The sequence below is a fragment of the Primulina eburnea genome, chromosome 10 (assembly GCF_022965805.1).
Source record: "Primulina eburnea isolate SZY01 chromosome 10, ASM2296580v1, whole genome shotgun sequence".
NCBI lineage: Eukaryota > Viridiplantae > Streptophyta > Magnoliopsida > Lamiales > Gesneriaceae > Primulina > Primulina eburnea.
Window position 1 is genome coordinate 37,945,467 of NC_133110.1, and position 17,463 is coordinate 37,962,929.

General features: G+C 35.2%; 3 protein-coding genes across 3 annotated transcripts; 2 read left to right on the forward strand and 1 right to left on the reverse strand.

The window, feature by feature from the left end:
• Positions 1 to 8,979: 8,979 nt before the first annotated feature.
• Positions 8,980 to 9,779, forward strand: LOC140803483 (dynein light chain 1, cytoplasmic-like). The gene is made up of 2 exons (XM_073159382.1): positions 8,980 to 9,306; positions 9,534 to 9,779. Exons 1-2 carry the CDS (start codon positions 9,169 to 9,171, stop codon positions 9,687 to 9,689), a joined length of 294 nt encoding a protein of 97 aa, XP_073015483.1. The 5' UTR covers positions 8,980 to 9,168; the 3' UTR covers positions 9,690 to 9,779.
• A 536-nt stretch (positions 9,780 to 10,315) lies between these two features.
• Positions 10,316 to 12,623, reverse strand: LOC140803482 (hydroxyphenylpyruvate reductase-like). Its single transcript, XM_073159381.1, has 2 exons — positions 12,078 to 12,623; positions 10,316 to 10,948 (listed from the first exon to the last, which is right to left on the reverse strand). The coding sequence occupies exons 1-2, from the start codon at positions 12,498 to 12,500 to the stop codon at positions 10,430 to 10,432; spliced, it is 942 nt and encodes a 313-aa protein (XP_073015482.1). The 5' UTR covers positions 12,501 to 12,623; the 3' UTR covers positions 10,316 to 10,429.
• Positions 12,624 to 13,217: 594 nt separating this feature from the next.
• Positions 13,218 to 15,963, forward strand: LOC140803481 (rop guanine nucleotide exchange factor 12-like). Its single transcript, XM_073159380.1, has 7 exons — positions 13,218 to 13,773; positions 13,867 to 13,983; positions 14,196 to 14,350; positions 14,432 to 14,506; positions 14,611 to 14,874; positions 14,972 to 15,292; positions 15,393 to 15,963. Exons 1-7 carry the CDS (start codon positions 13,467 to 13,469, stop codon positions 15,807 to 15,809), a joined length of 1,656 nt encoding a protein of 551 aa, XP_073015481.1. The 5' UTR covers positions 13,218 to 13,466; the 3' UTR covers positions 15,810 to 15,963.
• Positions 15,964 to 17,463: the final 1,500 nt, after the last annotated feature.

A 17,463-nucleotide genomic window follows, 5' to 3' on the forward strand; every position in this document is an offset into this window, starting at 1 on the left:
AAGTTATAGAAGTTCAACTTTCTTGTTGAGAGTGTTGTCAGATTGTGAAGAGAAGTGACGTTGCGATTCGATTTTAGTTGCAAAAGTTTGTTGTTAGCTACAGAGGTGACCGCACCCGCGGTCAATTAGACACCGCACCCGCGGTGATTGGGCAGAGGCCCGCGGTCGCTTGTTTCAGATTTTTGGCTAAATTCCAGTAGGCAGAGCGCACCCGCGGTAAGAACTCAGCGCACCTGCGATCGTCACTTTCGGATTTTTGGATGTGGTTCTGTACACGCAGTGCAGCCGCGGTCCAAGGCTTATCGCACCCGCGGTGCATGAACAGTAGAGTCGTGTTTTACGGTTTTAAGTGATTAAATTCAAGAGTTGGCTTTATTTTCCTCATTTCTTCTCCTATTTCTCGGTTTGCAGCTCAAGGGGAAAAGCTAGGGTTCCATTTCCTTTCATTTCCTTTCTTTGATTCAAGCTTGTTGTTGGATTGTTGTAGTGAGATCAAGGTCATTGTTGGTCCAAGGAGCTAAGGTAAGCTTGTGGTATAGTTTATTCTTGGTTTTTGGTGTTGGGAGAAATCATGGGTTTGTTGATGGTGTTGGTTTTATGGATTTATTGGTATGGTTGTTTGATTATTGGGTTATTAATGGTGCAATATATGGTTTATTGTTGTAGGAAGTGTACGAAGAGATTAGAATCAAGTGATCCAAGTGTTGTAAGTGGAATTCATTTCCTTGTGCTCACATGATAATATGTATTGTGTTTCAATGGTTTTAACATGTTATTCCCTTCCATTTCGTTCATGCTATGTATTAATACACTTTGTTGTATATTAGAGGCATTTTATGTCTCAATTATGTCAAAGGGAATACAAAAAAAAAGAGTATGCAAAGTGTTTGGTTTAATGCCTAAAAGAGAGTTCAAATGATTTATTGGATTGATAGATACATAGTCAGATATTGCATGCAATTAGTTGATCAACGACCATAGACTTATATCCCAGCAGAGTATCGATTCATATCGATGGGATATAGGTACAGAGATAGAGGTACTATCTAGATAACAATCCAACAGAGAAAAGAGAAATACCATCTTTATTGTTATTCATGTTATGATATTTATGTTTCAGAGTTGATGGTATTCAATGTTTTCAAAGTTATGTTTTTCAGAGTATGCTATGTATCCATTGCTATGTAAGAGTTCCACTTGCTGAGTTTTATACTCATTTCAGTTATTTCATGTGATGCAGATAAGAGCGACGAGCCTGGACGTTGATTGGGGCCGGAGTCATATGCATAAGAGAAGGAAGGAAAAAGACTATTTTGCTAGCATTTTGAACATGATCACAAAAATGATATTTTGTATTTTGTTGCATCATTTTATTGATCATGCTGATACTTTTGATTATATATTGAAATGTATTCTAAATCCTTCTTTCTTTTAAAGAAAATTTTAAATTCCGCTGCTATTTTATTAAAACTGGTCGAGGTGTTACAACCACCCTCCTCAAAGGCACCTTACATGAAGGCCTTCGTAAGTTTCCCTTAGGCAAACCATCTCCCTCACCTACTCACTCTACCACATGCGTTCTTACTCCTCTTCTCCCGGCGGTCTCTTTCTTCAATCAAGTGAACCAGTCTCACAAGCTAACTGAAGTAGCACCTTCAACACTCAGTCAATTGCATTATAAATTAGGTCATCCTATGCTTTCCACTGTAAATCACATTTTATCCAAATGTAATATCTCCTTTTCAAAGAATGACAAAATTGGTGTATTCTCATCTTGTGAATTGGGAAAGAATCGTCTTCCATTTCCTTCATCCTTATCCTGTTACAACAAGCTACTCAAGTTAATATATTATGATGTATGGGGCCCTGCTTACACCACTTCGACTAATGACTTTAAATATTACATCAGTTTTGTGGATGCCTACAGTCGATAGACCTGGATCTACTTTCTTAAAACAAAATCTGAGGTGTTCCAAATTTTTCATTAATTTAAGACTCATGTAGAACTACAATATGATACCCGAAAAAAAACTCTTCAAACTGACTGGGGTGGTAAATATAGACCATTAACTCGTTTCTTTCGAAAATATGGGATTAATCATCGTCTTTCTTGTCCACACACTTCACAACAAAATGGTGTTGTCGAAAGAAAGCACCGTCATATAGTTGACTTTGGTCTTTCTCTTCTTGCTCATGCTCACATGCCTATAAAATTTTGGGACGATGCTTTTTCCACCGCTGTTTTTCTAATTAATCGTCTTCCTAACTCTATCATTCAAGGAGTTTCTCCTCTCAAAAAATTATCAAATCTTGTCCCTGATTATTACCTTCTTCGTGTTTTTGAGTGCTTGTGTTTTCCTTGTCTTCGAGTCTACAATGCTCATAAACTTGAGTTTAGGTCTAAACCATGCACCTTTCTTGGCTATAGCAACAAACATAATAGGTACTAGTAAAAGATGCACACGCGTTGCATGTGTTATTATTAATATTAAACAATTAACACGAAATTATTTTAATTTAAAAAAGTTGTTCGATTTAAAAGAAAAGTTTTGTTTAGATTTTTTTTTATGTAAAATATGGAGTGAATTGATAATGTTTTTAGTAGAGAAAGAAGGGTAATTATGCAATTAAATATTTTGGTGTCCTCTAAGGTAGTTAAGCTAAAGGTCTTACACTTAATAATATAGTATATAAATGCCTAAGTCAAGATAGTTGTATTTTCATATCTCGGCATGTTAAGTTTGATGAGTCTTCATTCCCCTTTTTCGATACTCATTCTGAAAATTCACTTCGCACATCTCCAGTTACCTCTAACCTTACCCTACCAGTTATTCCTGTCACTTCTTCATCCCAACCTCCGTCTCACTCACCCTCCCCAACTCCTGCACATCCCATTAACACCTCTGACATTTCCTCTTTATCTCAAGACCATGATTCAAGCTCATCACCTATCTCTACCACTAATGAACAACATGTTCCTCTCCCTACGAATGTGCACTCCATGGTCACTCGGTCCAATGCGGCTATTTACAAACCACGGGTGTATACCTCTCAACTCACACATGTTCATGAACCAACCAAATCACATGATTCCTTAGCACATCCAGCTTGGTGTCATGCTATGAAAGTTGAGTACAGTGCTTTAATCCAAAATAAAACTTGGGTTCTAGTTCTAGCACCAACCAACACACCAATCATTGGATGCAAGTGGGTTTTTAAGATCAAAAGACATCCCAATGGAACTGTGGCCCGGTACAAAGCTCGTCTTGTTGCTAAAGGGCATTCCCAAATTGCAGGGCTAGATTACACCGAGACATTCAGTCTGGTTATAAATCCTACCACTATTCGAGTTGTTCTCACCATTGATCTTTCTTATGGATGGTCTATTTAACAACTTGACGTTGATAATGCTTTCATTAATGGTACTCTTAATGTGCTTATCTTCATGGAGCATGCTCTTGGCTTCGAACAACACAGCCATGGCAAACAACTTGTGTGCCAACTGCATAAAGCGAACTATGGGCTCAAACAAGCACCTCGTGCTTGGTTTTATAAGCTGAAATTTGCCCTGATACATTTGTGATTCATTCAATCAAGGTCTGATGCTTCTCTATTTGTTAAACATCGAAAAAGTTTGATTATCTATATCTTGGTTTATGTCGATGACATAATAATCACATGCAACAATGTTGCTCAGATCCAGGATCTTATCTGTCAACTAAACTCAAAATTCTCCTTAAAATATTTGTGCAATCTCTTGTATTTTCTGGGTATTGAAGTATCAAGGCCTTCTCCTATTAGTCTACTTCTGTCTCAGTCAAAATACATATAAGATCTGCTAAAGAAAACAAATATGTATAATGCGAAGTCTTTACCCACTCCTATGGTTTCTGGGTTAAAGCTTTCCTCCAAAGATGCAGAATTTTTTTTGATGCAACTTTGTATCGTAGCACTTTGGATGCTCAACAGTATCTCACCATAACAAGACCAGATATTGCCTACAGTGTGAATAAAGTTTTTCAGTTCATGCAAAGTCCTTGTCTTTCTCATTGGAAGGCTGTTAAGCAAATCCTTCGTTATCTCAATGGAACCTCAAACCATGGAATTCATCTTACTGCTGCCTCTAAGCTTTCTCTTCATGGCTTTTGTGATGCAGATTGGGCCAATGACCCCGATGACAGGCGCTCCACATCTGGATTTTGCTGTCTCTAGGTATCTCTCCTATCACCTGGTGTTCAAAGAAACAACCGGTTGTTTCCCATTCAAGTACTGAAGCAGAGTATTGTAGCCTTGCAAATTACTTTGGCTTCAGCCTATGCTTATTGAACTTCATGTTCCAAGTTGTGCCTTACCCATACTATGGCGTGATAACAATAATACAATCTCGTTAAGTGTCAATCTTGTACTACATTCTAAATCCTAGCATTTGGACTTAGATCTCTTCTTTGTTCGTGAGAAAGTTCTGGCCAAGCAACTCGACGTTCAATTTTTTCCCTCCTCTGATCAAATTGCAATGTCTTCACAAAACCATTATTTTCTCACATTTTCATTGGTTTCGATACAAGCTCGGCCTTATCGCAAAACCAACGTTGACCTTGCTGGGGATGTTAAGTGACATCATTAACCGAGTACACAAGACGCCACATACTCACACATGCAGAAAATCTCAAGCCCATCATCCATAAGCTCCTAGATTCATCTTCTGTCATACTAGTGTAACAATATAACTAAATTCATATTCAATTTTACCATTTTATCCCTTGTAAATGTAAATATAAAAACTCTTGTATTGATAAAAGGAAATACAGAAAAGAGGATTATAATTTAATGAGCCTTGTTCCCGTTCTTTAATTTCTCTAACTAAGGTGTTAAATAAATATACATGGAAAAGTAAATTTGAAAATTAATTTTGATTTAGTCAAAGTTAAATAAATTGATTAAATAATATTTAAAGGAGATTTGACCGATCTAATCGTATTATTTTAAAACATGTATCATCAGTTCAGAGCTATAGAATAAGATCAAACTGAACATAAGCTTGAGATGACTTTCATCTGGGGCTTAGGCCATCTCCAACCCTGCACCAAAATGGTGTAAAACACCATTTTGGTGCAGGGTTATCTGCTCCAACCGATACCTATTGTTGACGCCAAACTAGTGGAGTGCTACAGTGTTGCACCAAATTTGGTGCAACACTGTAGCAATAGCGTTGGGTTTTTGGTTTTTTTTATTTTTTTTTTGTAATTTTTTTTATTGTCATTTTACTTAAACTTTAAATATTATATAATTAGTTTTATAATCCAATTTAATTATAAAAATGTATTATTTCAAACAATTAATTTTAAAAAAGTGAATTTAAAAAATTTGGATATTTTAATTTAATACATAATTAATAAAGATAATATGATTATGTTAATAAATTATTTGTGATAAATTAGTTGTAGTAAATAAAATAGTATAAAATTTGCCAAGAATATCTTAATTATGTAGTTATAATTAAATTAATTAATATTGAATACAAAGATACAAGTACAAAAAAAATTAAGATTTCAAACACTATTTTTTTGAAAATCAAAGAAAATGATACAAAATTAAATAAACAAACATAAAAAACACTAAATTATTAAAATTGACATTACAATACAACATAAAATAAAATAAGATGACAACACTTCAAATCAAAGATAATGATACAACATAAACGTAAAGAAGATAATAAACAACAAACTATTAAAAATCATACCACAATACAATAAAATAAGGATGACAAGCACTTAAATTTAAAACGGAGGTAAGCTGGATCCAGATCCTCCAATGTCTCCAAAATATTTTCCATAGTCGAGACTATCACGTGCACGTTTCCTTTCTTCCCTCTCACTCAAAATTCTTGACTGTTCGGCCCTAAAATTTTCACGCAAAGATGGATATTTGTGTGTCATTTCTATTTTATATGGATCATTTGAATATTGGTTGTATGTTAGTAATTTATGTTCAAAATATTTACTTGTGTGATTGTAATTTTTTTGAATGATTAGTTAATTACATTTAATCAAGTAATAAGTTTAAGTATTGAAAATGAATATTAAATATTAAAAAATTTTAACGTAATTATAAATAAATATTTAATTAATATTTTAATTCAGTAATATATATAATGAATTTTAATATAGAAATGATTTTAGATACTAGTGATATTTTAATTGTTGTGTTTATAAATATTTTGTGAAGTAAATTATTTTTTGTTAATAAAATAATAGAGAATATTCCGAGAATATTCTTTTTAATGTAGAGTTTAGAGTTGATGGGTTGGAGATGAATTTTATATTTGGTGTAAGAATTACACTATTTTAAAGTTAGTGTGACACTAACATAGCGTAATGGGTTGGAGATGGCCTTAGAAGTCTGACTACTGTCTTATCAGCTCTGATTCTAACGGTAAGATCGAGTGTTTGTCACCTTACCGAAAGTTATAATTTTTAATATTTTAAATTGTACAACGGTTCAAATTCGATTGTCTATTTCAATATCGAATATATTCATATTCGGCCAAATTACATGTTGGAGAGCAACTGTAGTGGGCTTATGGTAGGTTTTATGTCGCTTACGTTAGGTTTCGTGTGCAGTGCTCTCATGCCTTCTTGGTCATTCTACCTTGGTTTTATAATTTTTTAATCTAATACTTTAAAACTTGTAGTTTGAAAATTGTCTAAAAGATGAAAAAAAAAATGATAAAAAGAGAAGATAACGAGTATAGAGTACATATGAAAAAGTATTCAGGGTCACATAAAATAAATAAATATTTATAAAGTAAAATAATTTATAATTTCATTAAATTTAAGTGTCCATAATGTCTAAGTTAGATCAACTATTTGAATTTAGTTCTAGTTTTTATTATATTGAATCAAAGTCTATGTAGTTTTTACAGTCAAACAAATAAATTGTAATTTTAAATTAGTAAAGTAATCAGTTGAAACTAATTCTAATCCTAAAATCATTTCCGAAAATTTAATTTTCATTAAGAAAACGAAGTTATTCGGAAATTTTAATATGACTGTATTTAGATTATAGATACTCATATTCAAATTCATTAATTGTTTTTTTAGGAATATTCAAATTCATGAATAACCTTTTCGTCCATATAATAAATTTTGAGGAATACATTTTCCAGAATAGAATTAGTAGAAATGTTCTCAAAATATCTGAATTTATTTATTTATTTTGCATTTAACGCACCAAACATTATTGTCACCATCAAGAAGAAGACAACTGACGAGTCGGCAAAAAAGATCCTTATTTTTCTTTAAGAAAAGAATATGATCGGTTAATTAATCTCTTAAATAACAGACGCTGATATTCTAATACAATTTCAAATAATATAAATATCCAGGTACTCGAGTTGGTGAAATAAACGAATTTTTTTACCGATAATCATGATTTTTCTTACCAACTTTTTCTTAAAGTTAGTCTATCACATATGGTATATTTAATACGATTTACCAGAATATTGTATTAGTTCGTGTGTTTATTTTCATTATAATATAAATGTAATATTTTAAAATGTAAATATCATTTTTGGTCGTCTGTTCCGCTTTGTTTGGATCAAGGTATTTTAGTTAGCTTTTTGTAACATTTGGCAAGAAAACGACAATTAAAATTCATGCAAACATATGGTCGGATGATTTTAGGCCTCACCAGCTTTATCCTAAATAGAGTTTATCCTCATAATATTGAAATATGGACGCCGTTGCCCTACATATATACATTGTGTGAGGAGTCCAAAAGTGAGCAAAAACTTGTGTGAGACGAGATCACATGTCGTATTTTGTTAAATGAATATATTATTTGAGTTATCCATGAAAAAATATTATTTTTTGTGTTAAGAGTATTACTTTTGAGTGAGTCTCATGTGAGACCGTCTCACGGGTCATAATCCGTGAGACGGGTCAACCCTACCCATATTCACAATAAAAAGTAATACTCTTAGCATAAAAAATAATATTTTTTCATGGGTGATCCAAATAAGAGACCCGTCTCACAAATACGACCCGTGAGACCGTCTCACACAAGTTTTTGCCATTAATTTTAGAGTATGTCTCTTATGAGACTGTCTCATGAATCTTTATATGTGAGACAGGTCGACCCTACTTATTCACAATAAAAAGTAATACTCTTAACATAAAAAGTAATAATTTTTCATGAATGACCCAAATAAGAGATCTCACAAAATACGACTCGTGATACCGTCTCACAAAATACGACCCGTGAGACTGTCTCACACAAGTTTTTGCCTATTTTTTATTGTGAATATCGGTAGAGTTGACTCATCTCACAGATAAAAATTCACGAGATCGTCTACTCCCAAAAGTCTCGTTTGATTCCAAACAAGAGAATATTTTATCTATAGACGCCCCACCCTCAAATTTATAAATTGAATGAATAGGAAGTTTTAGGTGTATTTGGTTTTTTTTTTTTAAATAAAATAAAATTGGATAACAAAAATCTTTTGAAATAATTAAAAGTTTTGGAGTTTTAAAAATATATATACCTTCCAATCTTTGTTCGTTTTCTCTTTAAATATCAAGAAAATCTATTTCATCATTGAATTGGGACTCTAAATTATTTAAGTTTTTAAATCCATTAGTGGCATATCTGATATCAACCTTAATTATAATAATATATACTAGCAACTTATATGCATGTGATGTTTGTTGGTACGATAAACTTTTCTTAACAATTATTGTTGGAGTTAAGTTAATATTTGGATATTATTGAAATAAAATATAAAATTTTATAATCAAATAATTATATTTGAAGTTGAGATAAATCCATCCGTATCTCAGATTCGTGATTAGCACAACCCAAGAAATTTAATATTTTAATAATAAGTATTTTTTTTTTTTTTGGTGAAATAGTAATAATAATTATTAAAACAAATGGAATTTGATCACTTGTGTGTGTATATATATAAGTGGCAAAGGCTGAGAAGGCACCAAATAACTCCTCAACACATGGAGGACTCGAAGTACCTTAACGTGTAAGCATTCTAATATCTATCCTTTTCTTGGCAGACAACAGAACCTAATTCTCCTTTCGAGTACCTCAAGCTTTCATGTTTAGCATATAAAAAAACAAGAGGGATTTTGTCGGTTTAATCGAATAAATTCAAAGATGTTGGAAGGAAAAGCTTTGATAGAGGACACAGATATGCCATTGAAGATGCAGATTCAAGCCATGGCTTCTGCTTCCCGAGCTTTGGATCTTTATGATGTTTCGGACTGCGAATCCCTCGCTGCCCATATCAAGAAGGTGGCAAATTCTGTTTGTTCTTGTTACTTTTCTTGCCATTAACTAACCTTATCCGAGTTTTCAAGAAACCTTTTTATGTATTATATGTTTAGTCTCTTTGGAGTAAAAAGTTAGTGCCGAAACGGGATATTTGGTTGTTTAGACTTGACCAACCTGAAAATGACCGTCCCTATGTATTAAATGACTCGTGGATAAACTAATCAATATAATTTGCTTTGGGGGTGCAGGAGTTTGATAAAAGATACGGGAATGGATGGCAGTGCGTGGTGGGATCCAACTTTGGCTGTTTTTTCACACACGCAAAAGGGAGTTTCATATATTTTACGGTAGAAACCCTCAATTTTCTCATCTTCAAAGGTGCCTCTTCACGGCCTTCTTGCTAAAGATGTAAGATGTATATTGGAAAAAGATCGGGTGATTGCTGGTGTTCTCCTGTTCACTTTCTAATTTTGTAAACGGTGGTGGGTATACAAGTTTCTTGTGTTCTAAATTATATATTAACACATAATCAGTGATTTAGTACATAGAGGAGATTTGAAAGTGCACGAAACAAAGTCATTTTTTTAAGCTGATGCAAGAATTCTGGTAAGAGAACAAGACGAGATAGAGTCACAGCAATTAATGTGCTCAAGAGTTGTCGAGAAACGCCGTGCCATTCCAAGGAACAAAGTCTCCGGAAGATCACTCTTGAGTCTTGAAGCCTAGTTAAATCATTTTGGAGCTTCTATATATAGAAGAATATTACTAATCTTGTCTCCATATATGTTAAAACATGATCTGTTTACTAAAATAGCATGGTACAATTATAGGTTACATTGAAAAATGTTACTGAAAGGTTAGAAGTTTAGATGCCTTGAGATATAGATATAAATTTAGTGCAAATAATCTTAGAATAAATTGGAAAATATTTTAAAATTCATGTATCATTTATTTACGTACGCATGTGGAATTGCATCTTCAATATGCATTTATGATTTAGCCAACTAAATAAGCTGAGCAACACAGAAAATTTAAGAAATTCTTCCCTTCACATGAAATAGTTAGCAAAATTCAGGAGCAAATTTCAAATGCAGAGATCTCCAGTATTCGATGTATTCACAGTTTTCATACCGTACAAACATTGTCAAACGACCTGAGTCAACAGCCGCTTCTTGGCGAAATGAGCTTCCAAATTCCCAAGAACAAGGTCAGCCATGGCCTTCCGTGTTTCCACTGTGGCACTCCCTACATGAGGCAAAAGGACGACATTTTTCAGGCCAAAGAGCTCTTCCGGAACGTGGGGTTCCTTTTCGAATACATCAAGTCCAGCACCACCAAGACGGCCCTCCACAAGAGCTGAGACCAATTCGGCTTCATCAACATGCGGGCCTCTTGCAATATTGATGAGAACTCCCTTAGGGCCTAATGCATTCATCACTTCTCGATTGACAACATGAATCGTTTCGGAAGTCAGTGCACATGCCACGACTAGGATGTCACAGTTTGAAGCCAAGTCAACAACAGTAGAATAGTATTTGTAGTCTTCATTTGGTTTCTTGGATCTTGAGTAATAACTAATGGGGCAATCAAAGGCCTCCGCTCTCTTGGCAATTGCCAACCCGATTCTGCCCAATCCTATAATGCCCACTCTCTTGCCACTGAACTACAAGAAAGAAAAAAGGGGGAATAAAAAGAGTCAAGGAGACGACACAAAATAATTCAAGAACAATACTCCCACTTCGTAGTCGTGTCCTGGAGCACCAAACATACATTCGACTTCAAATACCAAAAGATGAGTATTTAACAAAAATTTATGCACATATTCCCACTCTCAAAATGGTGCACCCCACCTATTGTCTTTACCCGTCCAGGTGTCTGGTCCAGTGGAGCTGGTGCAAAGAATGATAAATATCGCTTTCTAATTATATACAGCGAACCTAACAAAGAAATTTGAAGACAGTGCTAGACAACGTAACAGTCAGGGACCAAGGAATGGCCAATTTGAAATTGTTCACCACAAGAAGGCATCAGCATTTTTCTACATAAATACACTGAGATGGGAATGGGACAGCAGGATAGTTCTCTAAACATGAAAAACAGGGAAGGCAAAATAAATGATGGAACGTCTTGAGCCTACCAGGTCTATAAGTATGAGCTAATTCTGGAGGTTGAGGGGAAGCACCTCCAAATAGATGGAGCTACCCTGGGACTGAGCTAAGAATGAACGGCTCCACAATGAAAACGCAAGTTTGAAGACCTTGATGATGGATCATGGTTAGCTGAAAGAAGGCGATGGAAGAAAAATGGAAAGAACATATAGGGCCATCTCTTCTAGGTGTTTCTTTCTCACCTACCCAACCCTGGATTTAAAAGATAAATTCCAGTCGGCAGTAAGTAACCTAATGCATGCGAAAATTATAAGAAATTAAGATTGGCAACGGGGAAGCTCCCATTGGTCTACCCCATTCAATCCACCTTTGATTATACACTGATAATATCAAATACGAAAGGTTGAAACTTGGTCATTAATCATAAAATCTTCAAGATTACATGATGCTCATCCAACAATGATATCAACAGCATTTACCATTAAAGAGTGCTCTCTCTGTGCTTCGAATAAGCTATACGATGAGCAATATTTCTAAAGGAAAAGAGAGAGAGACAACCTTTACCCTCTCACGAGTTCAAAAAACTCAGTGAACCGTTGTTTCAGTTGTCACTAAATCACCATAAAATCGATATCAGAGATTCCCCATGTAAGAAATTCAAACTAAAAAGGCAAACCAGCATACCCTAGTAGTCAACTTGAAGTCACCAAATTTCCAGCCTCCAGCCCTCACATGTTTATCACACTCACAAATTCTCCTCAAGACCGCCAGCATCAATCCGATCGCCAGATCGGCCACGTCATCCGTCAGCACATCAGGAGTGTTGGTAACCCTAATCCCCTTTTCCCTGCACTTGTTCAGATCAATCTTATCCAATCCCACGCTGAAACTCGAAACTATCTCCAGCTTCGGCAACGCGTCAATCAGATCCGCGTCGGCACCGGCGGAGGCGTTCCCAACAACCGCGCGGATGGAATCGGAGTTCTGTGCCAGGAAATCGCGTGGCCGAGGCTGAGTCCAATACCGGAAGAGATTGAAACGCCTGTCCAGCTCTTGCTCCAAGTAATTGTTCGCTGGACACATTAACAGAACTCCGATCGCCTCCATTTTATGAACACGGCGGCAACGGAAGGTGAGGTTGGCTTCGAGTGGTGGAGAAGCAGAGGTGAGAAATTTATCTCTGTTTATAGAGAACGAGAATGGGAGCGCGAGTGCGACAGATGGACGGCTGCGATGCGTCTCAACTCGCCAATTTGGCCTAAATCGTTACGAGGAATCAGCGCAGCTCCTTTGACCAAAATTCTTTAATACCATCAATTTATTTATTTGATTTTTTAAAAAAATTTAATTTAAATCTGCTTATAACAACACCATACATGTTAATTGACGTCTCGGTTAAGGTAAAATTTATGTGAGACGATTTCAGATATCGTATTTTGTGATATAAATCATCTCATAAATAAAAATTCGTGAAACCGTCTCATAAAGATGTACTCTTTCGTTACTTAACTAATATAATATCAATATAATATCTACTGTTACTTTTTGTCGTCAATACTCTGCCTCATTCCTTATTTCATTTCCGGCCTACCTTCTGTATTATTTCTTTATTTCTCATGCTCCTATTTTATCTCTCTTAAAAGCAAAGCGCTTCAACTCAAAAGAAAGAAGTGAAATACAGACATAAGTATGCATTGTATTAAATTTAAAATGATTAACAGCCATACAAATTTGATTCCACAATCTCTCTATTTCATTCTCTAACATCATGCACCCCACGTTCCTCCAACATTCCATATTTTGTTTACAAACCAAGGCGAATAATAAAAGTAATGAAAGATTAATTATAAACCAGACACAAAACATAGTCTCGAAGTTTTCGATTTCCCTCATCTGCAACAGCAAAACAAATCGTCTTCCTTTTCTTTCCATTGAAGAAATCCTTGGAAAGGGAGAGAAAAATAATAATCTTGTCAATATCTTTCCCTCTCCATTCGTCTCATATGAGTTTCTCTCCCATTTCCATTGTATAATACCTTCCATCTAGTCTCGAATCATCTCGAAAGTTTTAAAATGGTTCGAGCCCTGGAAGAAGAACGAGAAATTTACAAATCCAGGATAGGATATTTCAAAGGAATGCACGAAAATGAGGGGAGACAGACCCGGAGTTCGATCCTCGAAAGCGATAATTCATTATCACCCGTTGATCAGGACAGGGTGACATCAAGAAGTCATGCTTCCATTCCTTTGAATGATCATCAGCCTTTGGATCAACAGCTTAAGATCGGCTGTGCTCTTAATAGGACCGAGAATATCACGTCCAGATTGTCAATGGAGGGAAGTGCAGCCAATTCTAATGCTAGAGACAGGCAACATTCAGGCAAGAAACGGTGAATAAATGATCTTTCATTTTCTTGAGTTATTTTCATTTCATTTTGCTTTTTTTAAGCCTATTTGAATGTATGATTTTCAGATATGGAACTTATGAAGGAGAAATTTACAAAGTTGCTTCTGGGAGAGGATATGTCTGGTGGGGGAACAGGTGTTTCATCTGCTCTTGCTCTGTCAAATGCTATTACAAATCTTGCAGGTAGATCGGCTTTTTCATTATATATAGCCAAAAAATACATCATATAAAGCATTTTGCATTTAGGTTTCTTTCTTTATTTTGTTCTGTTATCATGTTTTGAGAAAAAGAATTTGAAGACTTGAAGAACATCATATTCTTTGAGCTTCAACGTTATGTTTGCTTAGCGATTTCAGATGTTAAAATTTCCTCTTTTTTGCCCTCTATTAATGCAGCTTCTGCTTTTGGAGAACAAAAGAGATTAGAGCCAATGGCAGCAGAGACCAAAGCAAGATGGAGAAAAGAGATTGATTGGCTGTTATCTGTCACAGACCACATTGTTGAATTTGTCCCTTCAAACCAAAAATCCATAGATGGAACCAACATGGAGGTACGACTTCTCTACTCCTCCTTCAGATTAATAAAGCTCGTGTTTGATCGATATTTAACAAGAGTTTGTGTACTTTGTTAGATAATGGTGACGAATCAGAGAACTGATCTCCACATGAACATTCCGGCGTTACGAAAACTAGACGCAATGCTCCTTGTAAGGGAAACATGTCATTTTTTTTATTCTTGGTTTTTGGTTAAAGTCGAAAGGGTTCATTTCATTCGACAATGCTCATATGTTTTCCGATCTTTGGCCAAAAGGATTGTCTGGAGAACTTCAAAGATCAAAATGAGTTCTACTACACATCAAAGAACGATGATGATTCTGATAAAGCTAGACAAGAAGATAAATGGTGGATTCCAACGCCTAAAGTTCCACCAAACGGATTGTCCGAAGTTACAAGGAAATGGCTGCAGTTTCAGAAGGATTCTGTGAACCAAGTGCTCAAAGCAGCTATGGCTATCAATGCTCAGGTCTTATCTGAAATGGAGATTCCTGAAAGTTACATCGAGTCTCTCCCTAAGGTACAATGAAACTCGATAGAGTATTGATCCCATGTTCTAGCTAGAATTGTTTTCATTTCCGAGCTCTGACAGTCTATTGTCGACTTTATTACCACAGAATGGGAGAGCGAGCCTTGGAGATTCGATATACAAGAGCATCACAGACGAACACTTTGATCCCAATAGCCTTCTCTCAACTCTGGACTTGTCCTCAGAACACAAGATTCTTGACCTTAAAAATAAGATTGAGGCATCAGTAGTGATATGGAAAAGGAAGATGAATGCTAAAGACAGCAAATCTTCTTGGGGTTCAGCTGTGAGCATGGAGAAGAGGGAGCTTTTCGAAGATAGAGCGGAGACTATTCTTCTGATCTTGAAGCATCGATTTCCCGGGATTCCTCAGTCTGGTTTAGACATCAGCAAGATCCAATTCAACAGAGTACACAATTTCAATTTATTGGAGAATAAAATATTTTTTTTATATTCTGGGATCGTATCCTCAATTTTTAAGCTAAACTCGAACCTTTTTTATGTCTCAGGATGTGGGGCATGCAATCTTGGAAAGCTATTCGAGAATCATAGAGAGCCTAGCATTCACAGTGATATCAAGAATAGACGATGTAATGCATGCCGACTCTCTCGCAAGAAACCCTGACGCAGAACTCGAAAGGTGCCCTTTAAAAGATCACTCAGTCCAAGAAAAATTCCCTAATGCTCAGGAAGAATTAGAGAAGTTGAATTCATCGGAAGCACCATCGTCAATGACACTGTCGGATTTCATGGGGTGGAATATGGATCAAGGAGAGACAGAAACGAGAAAAGATTCTACCGATAGGATTCCCAGAGATGATGATTCAGACAACCTCTGCAAACCGATAAACACAAACAAGAAAGTCTCCTACATAGAACGGCTAGAGAATCTAGGCGGTTCAAGGAGCCCACGTGCAAGACACTAGCTCGATTCCATTGCAGAAAATTTAGCAAGAACCTAAGCCTGGATGTACATACAAAATGGTCATATCTTAGAGTTAATTATCACAGTTATACATGTATGTATGTATGTAGCTTCTATTGAAACAGGGATTTCCCATAAATTAAATGACTTCCCCGTGTAGTAGTAGTAGTTATGAGTCAATTGTTTGTGGTGGAACCATTTTTCAATCACTTACACACTAATTATTCCGGTATTAGCGGATATAACTCTTATTGTATTTCTCCACGAACATTCTTCAAATAACTCAGTATTTCTCATACTAACGAAAGATTTTTAACACAATACATCAAGCACGATAAAAGGTAAAAGAAATAAGCACAAATGTGAAGCTAGGACTTAGATTCTGCCACGGAGCCCGGGTTTTGGAAGAAGTTGAGGACCTTTAACGATTGGTAGAACGTCCCCGGTAGCTTGGGAGCTCACAAAAGCAAGTGTAGAGCCACCTCTCAGTATCAAGAACTTGAGCAATAAGCCTCTTTTGTGAATGGAGCAACAAATGTCTCGAAGAATTTGGTCAGCATTTATGAAGTTGCATTAGTATAAATTACAGTTTGCGGTTTTAACAGGGATGGCAACTTTCCCCACGGGTTTGGGGCCCTGCGGGGAAAACCTGAAACGGGAATGGAGATCCCCGATTTTTTCGGATTCGGGTTCGGGTTCGGAGATTTTTTTAAATTCGGGACAGCTATGGATTACTATCCTCATCCCCGAAATCCCCGAACCCGTCCCAAAAATAATATCAATAATAAAATAATATTATTATTAATATTAATAATATAATAATATTATTTTTTAAAATATTAATAATCTTATTATTATTAATATTAATATTATCTCTAATAATAATAGATAATAATAACTTTTGGTTTGAGAAAATCTCTGAATTCATCATCGTCTTGACATATTAATATTTTTGAAATGAGGATGGGGACGAGGGTGAGAAGTTGATCCCCGAACCCGAAAAAACGGGGATGAGGGTGGGGATGGGGGTGGGGATGGAATTCGGGGATGGGGATGGGAATGGCAAACCCGCCCCCGCCCCGGCTCATTGCCATCCCTAGGTTTTAATTATGATATTCCCTCTGTCTCAAATATAAATGATTTTTTTTTACATTCGTCCCAAATATATAGTTAAAAATTTCATATTTAAGATTATTTTATCTATTATTGCGGTTTTAATTTTGATATTCTCTCCTTCCCAAATATAAATTGTTAGATTTTTTTAACATTTGTCTCAAATATATATAGTTAAAACTCTCTTGTTTAAGATTATTTTATCTATTATTTTACCTATCCATCTTACATCGATCGATTTCAACAATTTTTTATATTAAAATATTAATTAAATAAGCGGTAAATTTGTGAAAAAAATCATCTGTCAATGTTTGAATTAAAATTCAGTACCTAACCAAATTTTTTTAAGAATCAGTACCTGACAAAGCTATTATTTTAGTTTAAATTCCCTACAAATCCAAATTTATATTTTAGCCCTTTTATTATTTAAATAAATATATTATTCTATCCACAAAAATGACAAGTGCTTTCTCCGTCTAAAGTATAATTTTAAAAAAATATTGTTTCTCAATTATCAATGAATAAGAGTAAATACTTATTTT

Bases quoted from the DNA above. Each gene is read 5' to 3' on its own strand.
- LOC140803481 (XM_073159380.1), top strand. From the start codon at position 13,467: ATGGTTCGAGCCCTGGAAGAAGAACGAGAAATTTACAAATCCAGGATA. The intron at 14,507-14,610 runs GTAAGGGAAACA...TTTGGCCAAAAG, and splicing joins AACTAGACGCAATGCTCCTT to GATTGTCTGGAGAACTTCAA. The intron at 15,293-15,392 runs GTACACAATTTC...TTTATGTCTCAG, and splicing joins GCAAGATCCAATTCAACAGA to GATGTGGGGCATGCAATCTT.
- LOC140803482 (XM_073159381.1), bottom strand. From the start codon at position 12,500: ATGGAGGCGATCGGAGTTCTGTTAATGTGTCCAGCGAACAATTACTTG. The intron at 10,949-12,077 runs GTATGCTGGTTT...TCTTTCTTGTAG, and splicing joins ACTTCAAGTTGACTACTAGG to TTCAGTGGCAAGAGAGTGGG.
- LOC140803483 (XM_073159382.1), top strand. From the start codon at position 9,169: ATGTTGGAAGGAAAAGCTTTGATAGAGGACACAGATATGCCATTGAAG. The intron at 9,307-9,533 runs GTGGCAAATTCT...TTGGGGGTGCAG, and splicing joins TCGCTGCCCATATCAAGAAG to GAGTTTGATAAAAGATACGG.